Source organism: Tamandua tetradactyla, chromosome 3 (assembly GCF_023851605.1).
Source record: "Tamandua tetradactyla isolate mTamTet1 chromosome 3, mTamTet1.pri, whole genome shotgun sequence".
Classification (NCBI taxonomy): Eukaryota; Metazoa; Chordata; class Mammalia; order Pilosa; family Myrmecophagidae; genus Tamandua; species Tamandua tetradactyla.
Window position 1 is genome coordinate 30545363 of NC_135329.1, and position 21574 is coordinate 30566936.

The 21574-nt window shown below is 36.2% G+C and overlaps 1 protein-coding gene across 17 annotated transcripts in view; it reads left to right on the forward strand.

Moving 5' to 3' along the window:
• HMBOX1 (homeobox containing 1) overlaps nucleotides 1-21574 on the forward strand; it is a 280883-nt gene that overhangs the window by 210025 nt on the left and 49284 nt on the right. For all 17 annotated transcript variants that reach the window (XR_013172433.1, XM_077152922.1, XM_077152925.1 and 14 more), the window contains one exon: nucleotides 1179-1332. Coding sequence is in view for 16 of the 17 variants with exons in the window: in XM_077152922.1 (XP_077009037.1) it covers nucleotides 1179-1332 (154 nt within the window). In the remaining variant the exon portion in view is untranslated. The remainder of the gene's footprint in view (nucleotides 1-1178; nucleotides 1333-21574) is intronic.

Below are 21574 nucleotides of genomic sequence, written 5' to 3' on the forward strand. Positions count from 1 at the left end.
GGAAGAGACTACACAAAGTTGTGAATACAGGCTGTGGGATCATTAAATGGAACTCTTGGTGACTGGGTCTCTTGGGACTGTTTATCTGGGGCCTTGTTTCTCTAACCAGTTGGGTTCTGCAGGTCTCCACATGGCATCTTCTGGGGCTGGAATGTCCAAGATGGCTCTTTCACTCAAACATTAAGAGCCAGGGCTGGGCTGGTAGAAGCAACTGGAGCTGGCTGGGCATCTTGCACTCCATGGCTTATTTGGAATTCTTTACAAAATCGCAGTCTCACGTTAGTCAGACTTCGTATTTGTCAGCTGGTTTCCTCCAGAGCCAGCATTCCAGAAGACCTATGCAGAAACCGCAAAGCATCTATGACCTATCCTCAGAATTCACACATTACTTTTTCTATTTTTTGTTTTTTTTTGGTCAGTGTAGAAACAAAGCCAGACAAGATTCAAGGGCAGTGGACTAAGTGGACTATACAAGAGCATGATTACCAGATATGACTTATTGGGAAAGGCCAGTTTTGGAAGCTGTCACAGGAAGTGAGAGTTGAGGTTTGCTTATTATAAAGTGGTAGTAGTAAAGGTAATAAATATTGGTCTGATTCTGGATAGAATTTGAAATTTTATTATATTCAAGAGATAATAGCAAATAGTATACTATCAACAGGTAGTAGACCTTAAGAGACCTGATTTAGTTAGTAGACTAAAAGTATATCAAATATTATTTTGATGCTGCATTTGATTTTATAAAAGTTTACAACTAGGGTTATTTTAAGTTTGTCTCCTACCTGCACATATTCTTCAAGGGTTCCATTTTATCAACAACAAAAAGTCCTCTGCATGGTATTAAAAGGTTTGAAACATATAGGACATATTGTTCAAAAACATTAAAACTGCCAAATATAGAAACTTAAAGAGAGGTTTTTCAGAGATTAAGTTGTCAGTAGACCAAAGATTATACTTTCCTATTCCTATAAGGAGATAGATTTAGTGTTGTTTCAAAAATGACGTTTAAAAAATATTTTATTAATGATGGGTTTTTTAAGGAAGAGGTTCAATTTTTTTATTGTGATCAAAAATGTTTTAAATATAAATCTCATATGCACTGCAGGATTTCATGATATATTTTTCAAATTGATTTTAACAAATTGCAAGATATTTGCTAAATTTCTTGTTTATTTCAGGGGCTACACTAAGTATGAGACCTGCTCCCATTCCAATTGAAGACCCAGAATGGAGACAAACACCTCCCCCAGTTTCTGCCACATCAGGCACCTTCCGACTAAGACGGGGTAGTCGATTTACCTGGAGAAAGGAATGCCTGGCTGTCATGGAAAGGTACATTTCTCCTTTTTTTCTGTGAGAAATCTCCCAAGCTTAGAGGTAAACTTGGGATAGATTTAGACAACTTTCCTTTCAGACAAATAGTTTCATATCTAGGTTCCATCTCTTAAAATATTTTGGAGGTATTTTAAATGCTTTATTATTGAAATAAAGGTGAGCATTGAGAATTCATAAAGCTATAGTTACATATCAGTTTATTTTACTTATAATTTAATAGTGTCCTAAGTAATTTATGAGATTTTAGGAGAAATATTTGTTGAGTGTAGATCTTCCTATTATGTTCTAGAAAAGCTATGTGTGAAGTCTTATTTTCATTAAAAATATTGAATAATTCAATAGGAGGCCAATTAAGACTTAACTTTCTTCAATAAAGGATTATGGACTCAATTAGCTTAGTACCAAAAGGAAGAAATCCTTGGGTTTTTTTTTTTGTTTTTTACTTTGAATTGGTAACTCATTGACTCTAGCACCAGTACCCAATCCAAAGTAGGTATTCAGTACTTTTTAAACTTGATTTGACCTTTGCATCAGTTCTCTTATCTGAAATGATATAAATTAATTAACTATGGTTGTGAAATGTTTAATAGATTTATTGTGGATCCTGTAGTATAATTAGCCTTTTAATCTTTTACCCATAAATGATTTTTCACAATTTCTTTTTATTGTGGAATGTGTATACAAGAAAGCAATAAATTTCAAACTACATTGTAACAAGTAGTATAATACAGATTTCAGAGTTTAGTATGTGTTATAATTCCACAATTTTAGGTTTTTCCTTCTATCTGCTGCAAGACACTGGAGACTAAGAGAAATGTCCATATAATGATGGTAGCCATACTCTTGTTAAATCCTATCTTCTAACTTAGGGGTATTTGTACTATGCCCATTCTAACTTTTCCATGTTGAAGAGGGTGGTCGATAATAATGCAGTAGGAAAATAGATATTGTTCTGGAGAAATTGCACAATTTTTTTTTTCATTTTTAGAATTCTATTTATAATACTTTTAAAAAACTTTTTTTTTTTGTATAGCATAACATATATACAAAGAAAGAAATGAAAAAAAGCAATAATTTTCAAAGCACTCTTCAGCAAGTGTTTACAGAACAGATCCCAGAGTTTGTCATGGACTACCATACGATCCTCTCATATTTTTCCTTTTAGCTGCTCTAGAATATAGGAGGCTAGAGGGCTTAAATATTTTTCTATCATCACAGTCGACTTTTTTTTCCTTCTTTTTTTATGAAAAATAACATATATGCAAAAAAACTATAAATTTCAAAGCTCAACACCACAATTAGTTCTAGAACATATTTCAGAGTTTGACATGTGCTACAGTTTCACAATTTTAAGTTTTTACTTCTGGCTGCTTTAAATTACTGGAGACTAAAAGAAATATCAAGTTAATGATTCAGTATTCATATTCATTTGTTAATTCCTGTCTTCTATGTATAACTCCACCATCACCATTGATCTTTCCTTGCCTCTCTTTAGGGTTGTTTGGGCTATGGCAATTCTAAATTTTTCGTATTGGAAGGGTCTGTCACTAATATAGGGTAGGGAGATGGAACTGTCTGATGTTCTGGAGAGACTGGGCTAAGTTTCCGCACTTACCTGGACCAGGGATGCATCTGGAGGTTGTAGGTTTCTGAAAAGTTACTCTAGTGCATGGAACCCTTGTGGAAGCTTATGTATTGCCCTAGGTGTTCTTTAGAATTGGCTGGAATGGTCCTAGTTGGGTTTGGCAGGTTATGATAGGTAGCAAGATCTAACTGAAGCTTGCCTAAGAACAACCTCCAGGGTAGCTGCTCTACTCTATTTGAACTCTCTTTGCCACTGATACTTTATTAATTACACTTCTTTTCCCCCTTTTGGTCAGGATGGAATTATTGATCTCACAGTACCAGGTCTGACTTCATCCCCGGGAGTCATCTGCCACATCACCAGGGAGATTTTCACCCCTGAATGTCATGTCCCGTGTAGGGGGAAGGGCAATGATTTTACTTGCAGACTTAGGGTGAGAGAGACTGAGGCCACATCTGAGCAACAACAGAGGTCCTCCAGACGTAACTCGTAGGCATGCCTATAGGTAGTCTAAGCTTCTCCACTACGTACATAAGCTTCACAAGAGTAAGCCTCATGATCAACAGCGTGGCCTATTGATTTGGGTGTCCCTAAAATTTGACACAGTATCAGGGGATTCCCTGATGGTAAGGTTTAATAGTTCCATATTCTTTCTCCCCCCTTTCAGGGGATTTTGCCAATACTTTTTGATTATCTGCTTAATATACTCTAGGATATATTCAGACATTACAATAAATCTATGCAGGATTAAAGGACCTCTTTCTTATACTGTGCTTCCTGTGCTTCAGCTGTTCAAATGAGCTTTACAGATAGGTTGAAATAGATTATACCCTACAGAAAATTTCAGTTCCAGACCAAATAAACCTTTCTTCCATTGATCTCAAAGAGTATGTGTGTTTCTAAAATATAGACACTGTCTTCCTTACCCCTATGTCTTAATTACTTTAACCCCAACCTGTTTGGCTTCATTGTTATCTCTAAATATCAGGTTGTAGATATATGAAACAGCCTCTCAATATCCAGAAATATTAATCACCACTCCAGACTTAATGTGTTTGCTCTAAAAGCTTACCATCTAGGCCACTATTTTCTTATAAGCATTTTCTAAATGACCATACCATGTTGTTCTTTTGTCTGGCATATTTTGTCTCACCAAATGTTCTGTGTGTTCATTCACATTGTTTCATGCTTCACAACTTTGTTCCTTTTTGTAGCAGCACAACCTTCAATTCGTAAGTATACACCATCATTTGCCAATTTACTTCTTCATCAGTGCTTCCTTCAGCCACCTGCATTCATTGGGCATCATGTAGAAGTCCACAATCCATCAACATTCTCAATTTTAGATAATTTCATTGTTCCCAAGAGAAAGAAAACCAATAAACACACCCTTGTCAAATAGGAAACCTAAACCTTCTCTTAACTCTTGTCCCTCACCCCATTATTTACCTCTGCTGTTGCTGTGGTAGTGCTTATGGTTTCCTATTGAACACAGCTAATAGCAATAGCAGTTTTCCCCCTGTAGCCTGGATTTAAACACTGTTTATACAAGAATCATATATTTGAAGTAATTCTTAGGAAAACTCATTGATATTACTAGTGTGAATCAGTGGGACACGTAGGTCTATACAACTCCTTTCAATCTTGTTCATCTTCAATATGTTAATATTACTTATAGACCTGCTAGAAAATCACCTTCACTCCTATCTATTCCCTTACATTGGAGTTCAACCTTATTAGCTAAGGATTCACCCATCTCTAGCTTCTATGTATCTGTACATAGATTCCCTATATTCTGTATTGTAAGCCTCTGATTATACCTTCCTGCTGGTCATAAAAGTGGAATCATACAGTATCTATCCTTTTGTGTCTGGCTTATTTCACTCAGCATTATGTCCTCAAAGCTCATCCATCTTGTCATGTGCTTCAGGACATCATTTTGCCTTACTGCTGCATAATATTCCATCGTATGTATACACCACATTTTGTTGATCCACTTGCTTGTTGATGGGCATTTGGTTTGTTTCCATCATTTGGCAATTGTGAATAATACTGCTATGAACATTGGTGTGCAAATGTCTGTTTCTGTCGTTCACTTTCAGCTCTTCTAGGTATATGCTAAGGAGTGCTATTGCTGAGTCGTAGAGCAACTCAATATTTAGTTTCCTAAGGAACTGCCAAATAGTCTTCCATAGTGGCTGCACCATTATACATTCCCACCAGCAATACACAAGTGTCCCAGTTTCTCCACATCCTCTCCAATATTTATAATTTCCTGTTTGCTTGATAGCAGCCATTCTTTTTTTTTTAATTTTTATTAATAAAATCAATCAGCATACAATATGAACATTCTTAATGTATGAACATTCCATACTTGGTGTGTAGTCAGTGTCTCACGATATTATCACGTAGTTATATAGTCATCACATGATCATTTCTCAGAACATTTACATTACTCCAGATAAAGAAATGAAAGAAAAAACTCATATATACCATACCCCTTACTCCTCCCTTTCATTGACCACTAGTATTTCCCTCTACCCAATTTATTTTAACATTTGTTATCCCTATTATATATTTATTTTTAATCCATATTTTTTACTCATCTGTCCATACCACAGATAAAAAGAGCACCAGAACAAGGTTTCACTATCTATCACACAGTCATTTGCAAAAGTTATATCATTATATATTCATTTTGAAGAGACATTGCTACTGGAACACAGCTCTATAGTTTCAGGCACTTCCCTCTAGCCTCTCTAATATACCTTAAACTAAGCAGGGCTTATCTATATAATGCATAAGAATAACCTCCAGGATAACCTCTCAACTCTATTTGAAATTTAGCCACTGACTAAATTTATTTTGTCTCATTTCTCTCTTCCCCCGTTCAGTCAAGAAGGTTTTCTCGATCCATTGATGCTGAGTCCCAGCTCGTTCTAGGATTTCTGTCCCATGCTGCCAGGGAGGTTTACACCCCTGGTAGTCATGCCCCACATAGAGATGGGGAGGGCAGTGAGTTTGCTTGGAGTCTTGGCTGAGAGGTAGGCCACATCTGAGCAACAGAAGAGGATTCTCGGGGATGACTCTTAGGCCTAATTTTAAGTAGGCTTAGACTATCCTTTGCAGGGATATATTTCATATGAACAAACGCCAAGATTAAGGGTCGGCCTCTTGATTTTGTTGTCCTCACTGCTTGCGAGAATATCAGGCCATCTCCAAATGAAGAAGTTGAATTTTCCCTCTTTCTCACCATTTCCCCAAGGGTGCTTTGCAAATACATTTTTATTCACTGTTCAAATCACTGTGATTTCTCAGGGCATCACTCTGGACAAACCTACAGAATCTCATGCCCTCCTCAAAGTTCCATGACTTACGATGTTCAATTGAACTGTCCACATAAGTTATATTAGGAGATACACTATTTAAAATATAAATTTCATACCAAATAATTTTTTTTACTTTAGTCTCACACATAACTTAAAGTTTTAAAATATGAATTACTGTTTTCAACCCCCTGCAATATTGACATTCCTTTGTTCTTCCTCATACAAAAACATTTTTAATATATGCATTTAGTCACTATCCTTGTACACTCTAGGTATTCCTAGATTATTCCATCTCAGTCTTTATCATGTATCTTTTCTTCAATAGCAGCCATTTTTATAGGTGTGAGGTGATAGATCATTGTAATCTTAATCTCCATTTCCCTTATAGCTAATGAAAATGAGCATCTCTTCATGTGCTTTTGGGCCTTCTGTATTTGCTCTTTAGAAAAATACCTATTCATATCTTTAGCCCATTTTATAATTGGGTTGTTTGTTCTTTTGTTGTTGAGTTGTATTATTTCTTTGTATATGCAGGAAATCAAACCTTTGTCCAATATGTGATTTCCAAATATTTTCTCCCCTTAAGTTGACTGCCTCTTCACCTTTTTGACAGTCTCTGGAGGTGCAGAAACATTTGATTTTGAGCAGTTCCCATTTATCTATTTTTTTCTTTTGTTGCTTGTCCTTTGGGTGTAAAGTTTAGGAAGCTACCTCCTATTACTAGGTCTTGAAGTTTTCTTAACACTTCTTCTAGAACCTTTATGGTGCTAATTCTTATATTTAGGTGTTTGATCCACTTTGAGTTAATTTTTGTGTAGGATGTAAAATAGGGGTCCTCTTTCAATCTTTTGGCTACTGATATCTAGTTCTTCCATGCCCAGTTACTGAAAAGACTATTTTGTCCCAGTTCAAAGGATTTGGGGGCCTTGTCAAAAATCATTTGACCATACATTTGGTGATCTATTTCTGCACTCTTGATTCAATTCCATTGGTCATTGTTTCTATCTTTGTGACAGTACCATGCCTTTTTGACCACTGTGGCTTATAATAGGTTTTAAAATCAAGGAGTGTTAATCCTCTTAGTTCGTTCTTCTATTTTAGGATGCTTTTAGCTATTTGGTGTCTCTTTTCCTTCCTGTTAATTTGGTAATTAGCTTTTCCAAATCTTCCAAGGAGGTTGTTGGAATTTTGATTGGTACTGTGTTGAATCTGTAGATCAGTTTGGGGAGAATTGACATCTTAACTATATTTAGCCTTCCTTTCCATGAGCAGAGAGTATCTTTCCCCTGTTTAGATCTCCTTTAATATGTTTAGCAGTCTTATGTAGTTTTATGCATACAATCCCTTACGTCCCTAATTAAGTTTATTCCTAAGTATTTGATTCTTTTACTTGCTATTTTGAATGGAATTTTTTCCTTGACTGACTCCTCAGTTTGGTCATTGCTTGTGTATAGAAATGTTACTGATTTTTGCACGTTAATTTTATATCCCACCACCTTGCTTAATTTATTAGCTCAAGTAACTTTGCTGGGTTTCTCAGGGTCTTCCAAGTATAGTATCATATCATCTGTAAATAATGAGTTTTACTTCTTCCTTTCCAATTTGGATGTCTTTTATTTCTTTGTCCTGCCTGATTGCTGTAGCTAGACCTTCTAGCACAATATTGAATAATACTGGTGACAGTGGGCATCCTTGTCTTGTACCTGATCTTAGGAGGAAAGCTTTCAGTCTCAAGCCATTGAGTATGATGCTGGCTATCAGTTTTTCATATATTCCCTTTATCATATTGATGTAGTTAGCTTTGATTCCTATCTTTTGGAATGTTTTTATCAGAAAAGGATCCTGAATTTTGTCAAATACTTTTTCAGCATCAGTCAAGATGATCATGTGATTTTTCCCTTTCGATCTGTTAATGTGCTGTATTGCATTAATTGCTTTTCTTGTATTGAACCATCCTTGCATTCTTGGTATAAATCCCACTTGGTAATGATGTATAATTCTTTTAATGTGCTGTTGGATTTGATTTGCTAATATTTTTTGAGAATTCTTATATCTGCATTCATTAGAGAGATTGGCCTGTAGTTTTCCTTTCTTATGGCATCTTTACCCGATTTTGGTACTGAAATGAGTTAGTTAGAGTTCCTTTTTCATCAGTTCTTTGGAAAAGTTTGAGCAGGATTGGTGTTAGTTCTTTTTGGAATGTTTGATAAAATTCCCCTGTGAAACCATGTGGTCCTGGGCTTTTCTTTGTAGGAAGATTTTTGATGACTGATTGAATCTCTTTACTTGTGATTGGTTTGTTGAGATCTTCTATTTCTTCCTGAGTCATTGTGGTTTGTTTGTGTGTCTCCATGAATTTGTCGATTTCTTCTAAGTTGTCAAGTTTGTTGGATTACAGTTGTTCATAGTATCCTCTTATAATTTTTTTTTATTTCTTCAGGGTCTGTGGTAACACACCCCTTTTCATTTCTGATTTTGTTTACTTGCATCTCTCTCTTTTTTTCTTTGTCAGTCTTACTAGTGGCCCATCAATTTTATTGATTTTCTCAAAGAACCAATTTTTGTTTTATTGATTGTTTCTATTGCTCTTTTGTTCTCCCATTCATTTATCTCTGCTTTAATCTTTGTTACCTCCTTCTCCTATTTGCTTTGGGGTTAGTTTACTGTACTTTCTCAGGTTCCTCCGGGTTTGTCGTTAAGTCCTTAATTTTTACTCTTTCTTGGTTTTCAATATAGGCATTTAGGGCAATCAGTTTCCCTCTCAGCACAGCCTTTGCCACATCCCATAAATTCTGATAAGTTGTATTCTCATTTTCATTCATCTCCAGATAGTTATTGATTTCTCTAGCAATTTCTTCTTTGAACCACTCCTTGTTTAAGAGTGTGCTATTTAATCTCCAAATATTTGTGAATATTCTCAGTCTTTGGTGCTTATTGAGATCCAGTTTCATACCATTGTGATCAGAGGAAGTATTTTGAATAATTTTAATATTTTTGTATTTATAAAGACCGGATTTGTTCCCCAACATATGATGTATCCTGGAGAATGTTCCATGAGCACTAGAAAAGAATGTGTATAACCTTGTGCTTTGGGATGCAATGACTTATATGTATCTGTTAGGTCTAGTTCATTTATCAAGTGATTTAACTTCTCTGTTTCCTTGTTGATCTTCTGTCTAGTTGTTCTGTTTATAGAGGAGAGTGATGTATTGAAGTCTACAATTACTATTGTTGAAACATCAGTCACTCCCTTCCATTTTGCAAATGTCTGTCTCATGTACTTTGGAGCTCCTTGATTGGGAGCATAAACATTTATGATTACTATATCTTCTTGGTGAATTGACCCTTTTATTGGTATATAGTGTCATTCTTTATCTCTTATGATGTCATTACATTTAAACTATTTTGTCCCATATTAGTATAGCTACTTCTGCTCTCTTTTGGTTACAACTTGTGTAGAAAACATTTTTCCATCATTTTGTTCTCAATCTATTTGTATACTTGTGTCTAAGATGAATCTCTTGTAAGCAGCATATAGCTGTATTATATTTCTTAATCCATTCTGCCAGTCTGTATCTTTTAATTGGCGAGTTTAATCCATTAACTTTCAAAGTTATTACTGAAAAGGTGCTTCTTGATTCTACCATCTTCTCTTTTTTATTTCATATGTCATATCTATATATTCTTTTCCCTCTTTCTCTTTGAATTCTTTAAATTACCCTTAGTGGTACTCTTCAATTTTGTGCCCTCTTCCAGACCTCCCTCTCCTGTCTTTTTTTTCCAGCCAACAGAATTTCTTTTAGTATTTCTTGTTGGGCCAGTCTCTTGTTGGCAAATTCTTTCAGGACTTCTTTGTCTGTGAAAACTTTAATCGCTCCCTCAGTTTTTTGTTTTGTTTTGGTTTTTTGTATGGGCAGGCACCGGGAATCGAACCCAGGTCTCCACCATGGCAGGTGAGAACTCTGCCTGCTGAGCCATTGTGGCCCATGCTCTCCCTCAGTTTTTGAAGGACAGTTTGACTGGGTACAGAATTCTTGGCTGGAAGTCTCTCTCTTCCAGAATCTTGAATATGTCATACCACTGCGTTCTCGTCTCCAGGGTACTAGCTGAATAGTCTGAATTTAGTCTTACTTGATTTCCCTTGTATGTGTAGATTGTTTTTGTGTTTCTCTTGCCAATTTCAGGATTTTCTGCTTCTCTTAATTTTTTTTTTTTTTTTTTGGTGTGGGCAGGCACCAGGAATTGAACCTGAGTCTCTGTCATGGCAGGCAAGAATTCTACCACTGAGCCACCATTGCACTGCCTGCTTCTCTTCAACTTTTGACAGACTGATTAGTATGTGCCTTGGGGAAGGCCTGTTTGCTTTTATTCTATTTGGAGTTCTTTGGGCTTCTTTGACTTGTGTATTTGTCTTTTATGAGGATTGGTAAGCTTTCCCCATTATATCCTTAACTACTCTTCCTAACCCCTTACTCCTCTCTTCTCCTTCTGGGACACCAATGATTCTTATATTTGCGTACTTTTTTTTTAGTCTATCACTTCCCTGAGTTCCCATTCAATTTTTTCAACTTTTTTGCCATTTGTTGTTTTGAGTCTTCAAAGTCAGTTATTCTGTCCTCTGCATCACTTATCCTTTCTTCTGTCTCTTCAAATCTGGTATTGTGTGCCTCTAGTATGTTTTTTATTTGATCAACAGAGTCTTTAATCTCTGTGATATCCAATATTTTTCTGTTTATTCTTTCAAATTCCTCTTTATGCTTTTCTGCTATCTTCTTGATCACCTTTATGTCATTTACTATCCAACTTCTTTTATTAAGTAGAGTTGTATGAACATCTTTGATCAATTGTTCCAGCCTCTGTGTCTCCTCTGGTGTTTTAAGTTGGTATTCAGGCACAGTTATATCTGTCTGCGTTGTGATGTACTTAGTGATCTTCTGCTGTCTTCATGGCATGTAAATATCTTGATTGATTTACTTTGGGAATTGATTTCTTTCAGTAGTCTAAGGCCTAGTGTTTGCTGGTTGGTTGTACAGCAGGGAGCAGAGTAGGGGGTGGGCACTCAGTACACTGATTTGTTTCAGGGCAGGTATAGGTTCAGGTTGGGATGTTATACTGATGCCGTAACAGCAGCGTGGGCACCCTGCAGTGGGCACCCTGCAGCCAAGGAGGATGTATCTGTGTGGGTGCACCAGTCTGGGGTGTGTAACCCTTGTGTGCACTGGTCTAAGTCACAGGGCCCTTTGTACACATGCTTAGAGCCATGGCAGCAGGTCAGTATTATGTCTTCATGGATTGGGAGCAGATGTGAACCGGCTGCAAAGGTCAGCATTTTCTCAAAGCTGGGAAGTATGGCCGAGGGCCTTGCACATGTGTGCTTCTAGGACTGCTGTGAAGTGCGGTTCCCAGAGCTGAATGATGTGATTGGGGGCCCATGCACATGTGTGGGCCTGGGAATGCCGTAAACAGAAGCACAGAGCTTAGGCAGGACAGAGTGAGGCTGTGTGACTCTATGGGTGGAGTGGGTGGGTGGGGGTAGCCTAGATATGGAGGTTGGTGCCTGCAGCCTTTATGCTCTGGCAACACCCTGCAGGGAACAATGAGGGGGAGGTAGTTCTCAGGAGGTGTACAGGATACGTGAGTTGGGCTACACTTGGGGTGGGGGCGGGGGTTAGGTACGTGCACTGGGGGCTGATGGGGTGGGGGTGCGTAGCCAGCAGGGAATGGGAGCAGGTGATGGGGTTTGGGTGTATGGGATGTGGGCTGAGTCGCTGGTCATGGGGCTGCGCTGGTGAGGGTAGCATGCTGAAGGAATGCAGCCTTATTTGCTTCCTAGTCTCGTGCTCCCGTCCCTGCACTCCCACAGGCTCTGCCCCTCCATGCCAGACTTCACCTTTCTGCCTCTCAGTTCCTTGGCTTCTGCAACTAGGGCTGCTGCAGGTTGTTCAATATGCTACATTGCTCAATATGGTAACAAAATTAATATCTTTATTTCCTGAGATTAAATGTAAAAGAAAAATAAACTGCCCAGAAGTGAAAAACAGTTGAAAAGTCATGCTATTCCTCAATAATTTAAGAATGAAATAGAATATTTAAAACTAGATTTATCCTGTAAGCTGACAGATAATGCATATTTACATTAAGACAACTTTACATTTTTCCAGTTATTTAATCTGACCAGTAGAATGGCATACCCAGACTGAGCATTTATTTCACTCAGAGTCAGAAGACCTGAAACTTGAGTCCACCTATTTAATGTGTAAAATTCACTTGTTCTTAGTCTATTCACATAGTTGCGTGACCATCACCACAATCAACTTTAGAACATTTTAATCACTACCAAAAATACCCACAAGCTTCAAACATTCTTGTTGGGAATATTAAATGGTACAGCCTCTGTGAAAAACAGTTTGGCAGTTGCTCAAAGGGTTAAACTTTAGAATTACTGTATGATCCTGCAATACCACTTCTAGGTATGTACTCAAAAGAATTGAAAGCAGGAACTCAAACAGATAGTTGTTCACCAGTGTTCAGAGCAGCAATATTCACAATAGCCAAAAGGTAGAAGAAACACAAGTGGCCATCAATAGTCATGAGTGGATAAACAAATGCAGTGTATACACACAATGAAATATTGTACCGCCATACAAGGTACTTCCTTCCGCCAACAAGGAAGGAAGTCCTGAAACATGGTACAACATGTATGAACCTTGAAAACACCTGAGTGAAATAAGCCTGACACAAAATGACGGATACTGCATGACTTAACTTCAGTATTTTCCAAGTGGATATTTAGTTTAACTAGCACCATTTGTTGAAGAGACTGTTTGTTCCCCCCAATTAATGGCCTTGGCATCCTTGTGAAAAATCAGCTAGTCAAAGATGTGTGGGTTCATTTCTGAACTCTGAATTCTGTTCCATTGTTCTATATGTCTATGACAATACCACACCATTTTGATTACTGTGGCTTTGTAGTACATTTTGGAATCAGGAGGTGTGAAACCTCAAATTTTGTTCTTCCTTTGCGATATCAATTTGACTGTTTGAGGCTCCTTGCAATTTCATATAAATTTAAGGATTGCCTTTTCCTTATCTGCAAAAAGGCTCCTGGGATTTTGATAAATATTACATCGACACTTATAGATATTTGGGTAGTATTGAATCTTAATAATATTGTCTTCCTATCAATGATAAATAACATGGGATATCTTGCCATTTACTAAAGTCTTCTTTAATGTCTTTCAGCAGTTTTTTATGATTTTCAGTGTACAAGTCTTTCAACTTTTTGGTTATTTTTATTCTTAGGTATTGTATTCTTTTGGGAGCGGTTATGTGAATGCAATTGTTTTTTATCTCAAATATGTTTATTTCCGTATCAAAATATTCTTTGCTGGTAGAAAACACAATTGATCTTTATGTTCTTTGTAGGGTTTTTTTGCATTCTCCTAATGACTAATGATGTTGAGCATTGATTTCAAAAGCTGATTGACTAGGGCAGGCCATCGTGGCTCAGCAGTAAGAGTTCTCGCCTGCCATGCCAGAGACCTGGGTTCGCCTGCCCATGCACACAAAAAAAAACTGATTGGCTTTTTGTATATATTCTTTAGTAAAATATTGATTCAGATCCTTATCCCATTTTTTAATTGGGTTATATGGTTTTTTATTATTGAGTTTTAAGAAATCTTTATATATTCTAGATATAAGTACCCTATCCCATATACGATTTGCAGTACTTTCTGCCATTCTTTGTCTTTCCACTTTCTTGAGAGTGTGCTTTGAAGCACAACAGTTTTTAGTTTTGATGAAGTCCAATTTATTTTTTCCTTGTGCTTTAGGTGTCATACCTAAGAAGGCTTTTCCTAACTCAAGATTACCAAACTCTTTCTACTAAGAGTTTTATACTTTTAGCTGTTATTTTGAGTTAATATTTTTGTGTGGTGACAAAGGGGTCCAAATTCATTCTTTTGCATGTGGATATCCATTTGTCCTAGCACCATTTGATTCTCATTGATTCATCTTGGCACCCTTGTCAAAAATCAATTAACTATAAATGTGGGCATTTATTTTTGGACTATCAATTCTATTCCATTGATTTATATGTCTGTCCTTATGATAGTACCAAACTGTTTTGGTAACAGTACGATTGTAGAAAGTTTTGAAATTGAGAAGTTTTAAGTATTCTACTTTGTCTTTCTTTTTTCAAGTTTGTTTTGGCTATTCACTATCTCTTGAATTTCCATGTGAATTTTAGGATTAGCTTGTCAGTTTCTCCAAAGATGGCAACTGGAATTTTGTGGGGAAACTCTGTAATCTTCTATTTCAGTTATTAAAATAAGATGAATTCATGCTATACTTTCCCTTGGGTGTAGGGAATTTCCTGGCTCTGTCCACAGAAAAGGCTTATAGACAATGATCAGCCTTCATAGATATTAACATCCCTGAAGTCCAGTTTGTAGGTATAAGTCCCATTTCCCACTAAAAGGAGCCAGTGCTCCTAGAAGAAATGTCTGATTCTAGATCTGGGGCAGAAATTGTACAGATGAGACTGGACATCTTGTTCTAGAAAACAAAAAAACGATTATAGATAACTGGGGTGGTATCAAAAGAACTCAGGAGTTAACTTGAAGAGGTTCCCACAGTCCAAAGAAGGCAACAGTTTGAACATAATAATTACACCAATTGTGTTGAGTATATTCAAAATCCATTCATATATAATGATAAAAAAAAAAACCTCAGTGGTCACATCTGGAGAATGTTGAAGAACCAGCCTAATCTTTTGAAAAGTGATTCAAGAAAAGAACCAAGAGTTCATCTGCCTTTTATATATGAACTTTACTTCAGGGTAACCAAAAAAAATTCTCCCTAAGAAAGGATTCCAGCTTTTAAATGAAAAAGGAATACTTTAATTGAAATATCATTATTTTTCAAACCCTTACTGAAATAATAAATCTGGCAATGAGCATCAGTTGCTGCTAACATCCCATAAAGGCAGACCGCCCAGAGTCACCAAACTCTTTCTTGGGTTAACCTCTTGAAGGATATACATACCACCATTAATGCAGTATTCTTTGAAACAAAATTGAAGCTGAACCAGTTCAAGCCTTTTGATCTAATCATAAGTTTATAGGAAATATGGAAATTTTTAAAATTTTTAATTTAAAAAAGTGGGTCATGTTTTGCCCCACAATGAGTTGTTTTGTCTTTAGGGAAAACCTTCAGTCAAATAGAAATATGAATTAAAAACTGTGCAAGCTTGAAACTGTTGTAAACCCCAGAAAAGTCATGTCCTTTTAATCCTAATCCATTCTTTTGGAATCAGACCTGTTGTTTAGGGTGGAATCTTTTGGTTGATAGTTTCCATGGAGATGTGACACACCCAGTTGTGGATGTGACCTTTTGATTTGATGGAGATGTGAGTCCACCCATTCAAGGGTAGGTCTTGATTATTTACTGAAGTCCTTAAAGGAGCCCACACAGAACTCAGATGCAGACATTTGGAGATGGTTGGAATGCCAACAGAAATGCTTGGATAGCCAATACAGAGAAAGCCTAGTCACGACATTTGGAGATGCTAAGCAAGCCATAATCCAGTATTTTCCCCAAAGAAGCTAAGAGAGGACTCTGGCCATATGCCTTCCCACATAACAGAGGAAACCCAGATGCCATCCAGCCCTTTCTTTGGAGCCAAGGTGTCTTTTTCTGGATGCCTTAGTTTGAACATTTTTATGTCCTTAGAACTGTAAACTTGTAACTTGATAATCCCCTTTATCAGCATCAATCCATTTCTGATATTTTGCATTCTGGCAGCAATTAGCAAACCAAAACAAAAACCAAACATTAAGCTTTTTGAACTATACTAGAAATTTTTACATAAGACTGTAGCAGAAACAGATAAATAATTCACTGATTCACATCAAAATTAAGACCCTTCTAAATCCTTTTCCACATTTACCCCTGCTCTTCAGAGAAATTTATTAGATCATCATTAATAATGATTGTTTTATTCTTCCAGTTAGCAACTTTTCATTCATTCATTTATTTATTTACCTGTTCATCAAACATTTATATTCATGCGCTGCGTTTGGTTGGTATGTCTCTTAATTCTCTTAATTTGTAATAGCTCTTTCCATATACACATGTGCACACACATACACACATTTTCCTTCTATTCATTGAATAGTTATTTTTCCTATTGAGTTTCCCATGTTTTGGATTTGCTTGATCACATCCTCTTAGTGTCCCTTGACATAATCCCCTATCTATCGTCTATAGACTAGTAAATGCAGTGTATTGATTAGATTCCAGTTCAGTTCTTTTGGCAGAAGTATCCTACAAATGTTTTATTCTTCCTGTTACATCGCATAAGGAAGCACCTAATGTCTGGTTGTCTCATTTTTAGTAATTGTAAAGTTAAAATTACAATGTAATCATTGTGCTCAGTGCTATCATCCTGATCCATTCATTAAAATCTTCCCCATCAACCATCTACCTAGTAGTTCTAGGACATTGGTTCCTGGCCCTAGCTGCATATTAGGATCTCCTAGGGAGCTTTAAAAAATATCATTTCAGTGCTTCACTTCAGAGCAATTTAGTCATAATTTCTGGAAATGGGGTCTAACAGAGGTATAGTTGAAAAGTTTCCAAGTGATTCTAACATGCAGTCAGAAGTAAATACTTCTGTTCTGTCATCCATTAATGATTGTCCCTAAATCAGTTTTTTCATAAGGTGTTGTAAAATGCTTTATATTCCAATTTTTTATTACTTCTGCGTTAATCAGTTGAAGTTCTTCTGTAAAGAACTGTCCCTCACCAACTTTTTTTTCAATATTTTTATTGACAAATTTTCACACACATACAGAGCATACATGGCATACAATCAGTGGCTCAAAATATCATCACATAGTTGTATATTCATCACCATGATCATTGTTTAGAACTCTAGCAATATTTTTTTCAATATTTTTATTGACAAATTTTCACACACGTACAGAGCATACATGGTGTACAATCAGTGGCCCACAATATCATCACATAGTTGTGTATTCATCACCATGATCATTTTTTAGAACGTTTGCAGCACTCCAGAAAAAGAAATAAGAAGAAAAAAGGAAAAACTCATATATCCCACCCCTTAGCCATCCCTCTCATTGGCCACTAGTATTTCAATCTATCTAATTTTTTTTTACCCCTTATCCCCCAGCATTATTTGTTTTTTTAATCCATATTTAATTTATTCATCTATCCATACCCTAAATAAAGGGAACATCAGACACAAGGTTTTCACAATCACACGATCACATTGTAAAAGCTATATAGTTATATAGTCGTCTTCAAGAATCAAGGCTACTGGAATACAGTTCAGCAGTTTTAGGTTCTTCCCTCTAGCCACTTCAGCACACCATAAACTAAAAAGGGTGTCTGTATACTGCATAAGAATAACCTCCAGGATAACCTCTTAACTCTGTTTGAAATCTCCCAGCCACTGAAACTTTATTTTGTCTCATTTCCCTCTTCCTCCTTTTGGTCAAGAAGAATTTCTCAATCCCATAACTCCCCAGTCCTAGTTCATCCTGGGAGTCATACTCCATATGGTGGGAGGGCAGTGAGTTCACCTGCTGAGTTGGCTTAGACAGAGAAGCCACATCCCTCACTAACTCTTGAGTTAACCTGAAATATACTCCCTCACAGATTTGAGGAGAGACTAGCATATATATAATTATGCAACTGAGTAGTAAATGCTATAATGGAAATAGATAACTAATATTATGGGAGCATGAGATATAAACAGTAGAGGAAAGAGTCAAGATGACTTTACTAAAGTGGTTAGATATATTTGGGCTGCATCTTGATGAATGATGGATATAGTTCACCAGTTAGAGAATCAAAGAAAGGATATTATAATGTTAGGAGATTAACATTATAGATCAAAAAGTTCTTTTTTTAACAAAACATAATGTTTTTCATCAGAAGCAACTCTACTTTGATTATGCAGGACTTAGTTATACTATGCATGCTATAATCCAATATGTAGTATGCTTAATTATACCATAAGCTTTGGTATTCAGGCTTTGTTATATAGGCAATTATATCTGAGCAGATTAATCTATTAGATAATATTAGTGGGAGTAGGGAAGATAGACAAGCAGTCAGTCAGTAAAGTATGCATTTGAACACATACTGAATGCCTAGAACTAAGAGGAAATAAATGTAAGTCATAGTGTCAGCTGTCATAAATCTTAAGGTAATGATAGCTAATATTTCAGTTTGTAAAATTCCTTCATATTTTTATCATATTTAATGATCTTATTTAATTGTCACAATTCTGTACTGAATATATTTTATTATTTACAGTTTGTAAGAGTTTCAGGGAAAGGAAGTGACTAAACAAGTGGGATTGTAAGAAAGGATTGATGATATCAGCTAGGAAACATTTAAGAATAATCTGTGCATGAATGATGAGGGCCTAAAGTATAGGGTGATAGCAAAAGGACAGAAAATGAGTGGAAGGTAATAGATATCAGAAAAATTTTTAATAAAAACCAACCGAACTTAATTGTAGATTGGATATAGGAGAGACAGAGCAGGAAGTTTAAAAGGTAGCTTATGATGTTGGTCAAAGAACATTCATCTGGGAGACAGAGTATCTGTACCGCTAGAAATGGTTTGACCTTGGGCAAAGCATTCAACATCTCTGGACCCCAACTGCCATATCTAAAAAGAATTAAGTATCATGATATAGTAAAAAGAGAATGGGCATCAGAGTCATACAGCCTTGTACTAAACTTTAAGCTTTACCTTATACTAACCTTTAAGAATTTCAGTTTTCAGTTAAATGGGAATGGTTATTATGAGAAGAGTTAGAAGTGTGTGAGATATGTGTAAAGCACCAAGTAGAATGCCTGCCTCATAACCAATGTTGATCAAAGTTAAATCTTTTTCCATGTAACTTTTTTCTAGTTTGAGACTCGACCATGATGATATTTCATGTTTTCTATGCTAGGAGATTTCAGTGGCACTAGAAATGGAGATTAAGAAGTCATCACCACATTAGGCACAGTTAAAGGCGCTATTGAACATGAACCCTGGTTAAATCCATCTCTCATCGTATATTGTTCCTACATTTGTTCAGCTAAATATGGCTGGAGAAAAGCTGAAAACCATGCTGGCTGCTAACTGATCTCATTTTAATTCATGACCGTGAACTTCAAGTGGGTCTTTAATTCTGTCAGTCATGTCTCCCTCGCTCATTCACTTTTTCACTCTCCTAAATGATTGCTTCACACTTCCTTCTGTCATCTCAATTCCACCATCCTCATCCCCTCTTGATAACTGTACATCCTGTTTCAAGGAGAAACATAAAACACTCAGAAGAGAATGTCCACAAATGTCCTTAGCACCTGCTACCATTTCCACACACATACTCTTGTTTTCCTGCCTATTATATCCAAAACACTTTTTTGAGATATATTCCCTGGCATGTGGTGCCTGACTTATAGTAGATAGATGCTCATTATATATTTCTTCCCCTTTTCCCTTTTTCTGAATCATTGCATTGTCTATACCACATATTTGACTTTTAAAATACTCAGTTTAAGAAGCATTCATTGTTACAAAAGACCACATATTGTATGATTCCATTTATATGAAATATCTGTAATATGCAAATCTATAGAGACAGGAAATAGATTAGTAATCACTAATTACTAATTAATTAGTGATTAGTAATCACTAGAGCTGTGGGAGTTGGGGATATTAGATGATAATGGCTAATGAATGTTTCTTTTCGGGGTGATGGGAACATTCTAAAGTGATTGTGATGAAGGTTGCACAACTCAATGAAGATACTAAAAGCCATTGAATTATACTCTTTAAATAGGTGAATTTTATGATATGTGCATTATATGTTGTTCTAGTTTGCTAGCTGCCTGAATGCAATATACCAGAACCAGAATGGCTTTTAAAAGGGGAATTTAATAAGTTGCTAGTTTAAAGTTCTAAGGCTGAGAAGATGTCCCAATTAAACAAGTCTATAGAAATGTCCAATCTAAGGCATCCAGGGAAAGGTACCTTGATTCAAGAAGGCTGATGAAGTTCAGAGTTTCTCTCTCATCTGGAAGGGCACATGGTAGACACGGGATCACCTGCTAGCTTCTTCCTGTTACGTGAAGCTCCCCGGGAGGCATTTTCCTTCTTCATCTCCAAAGGTCACTAGCTCGTGGACTCTGCTTCTCATGGCTATGTCGTTCTGCTCTGCATTCTCTGAATCTCCTCATTCTCCAAAATGTTTCCTCTTTTATAGGACTCCAGAAATTTACAAAGACCCACCCAAATGGGTAGAGACATGCCATCACTTAATTCAGCTTAATGACCACTCTTGATTAAATCACATCTCTGGAGAGATGATCTAATTACAGTTTCAAGCATGCAGTATTGAATAGGGATTATTCTGCCTTTATGAAATAGGATTTAGATTAAAACATAGCTGTTTTAGGGGACATGCATCTTTTCAGACTAGCACATATGTCAATAAAGCATTTTGGGTTTTTTTAGAGAAACATTTATTCAGTACACTATTATACGTTTCATATATATGATCTCATTTAATCCTCAGTACAGTACTAAGCAATAACTAGTTTCTCCGTTTTCTAAAAGACTTTAAAAAGTTAAGTAATTTCACAGGGCCACAAAGCTAATAAGTGAACGTACCACTTATAGAACTTTAGACAGGATTTGTCATAAATTAATGTTCCCTTATTAAATAAGAAATATGTTATATCTTTCATTTGAGTGCAGACCTCCAGTTTTTAATATACAAACTTTGTTAACTCTAAAGTGTGATACTACTAGATTAACATGTTGCAACCTTACATTTGCCTAAGGATATGGAGATTATAACTGGGGAAAGAGAAATAAGAATGGCAAAATGATTGATAATTCTTGAAGCTGGGTAATAGATGCTTAAGGGTTCATGAGTTTAATATACTTCTGTAAGTTTGAAATTTTTCTATAATAAAAAATTTTGTTATTTAAAGAGGACTTGACTAGACTTTAGCAGATAAAATAGAATTAGATAGTTGACAAATATTTATTTGTTCGTATATGCTAGTACTGAGCTAAGCTTAAATCCAGTAGTTTACATATTAGCTACGGGAAAATGTCCTTATATTGCAGCTATGTAGGTCTGAAAATCTCTGTATTCAAATAGTGTAAAACTAAAATGTGATTTTTATTCAGCAAACCTAACTGTCCCTCTGTCCATTCATCCAAGAAGGTACTTGATATGAGGCAAAGTGCTAGGATAGAATACATACTGTTTTAGGATGAAGGA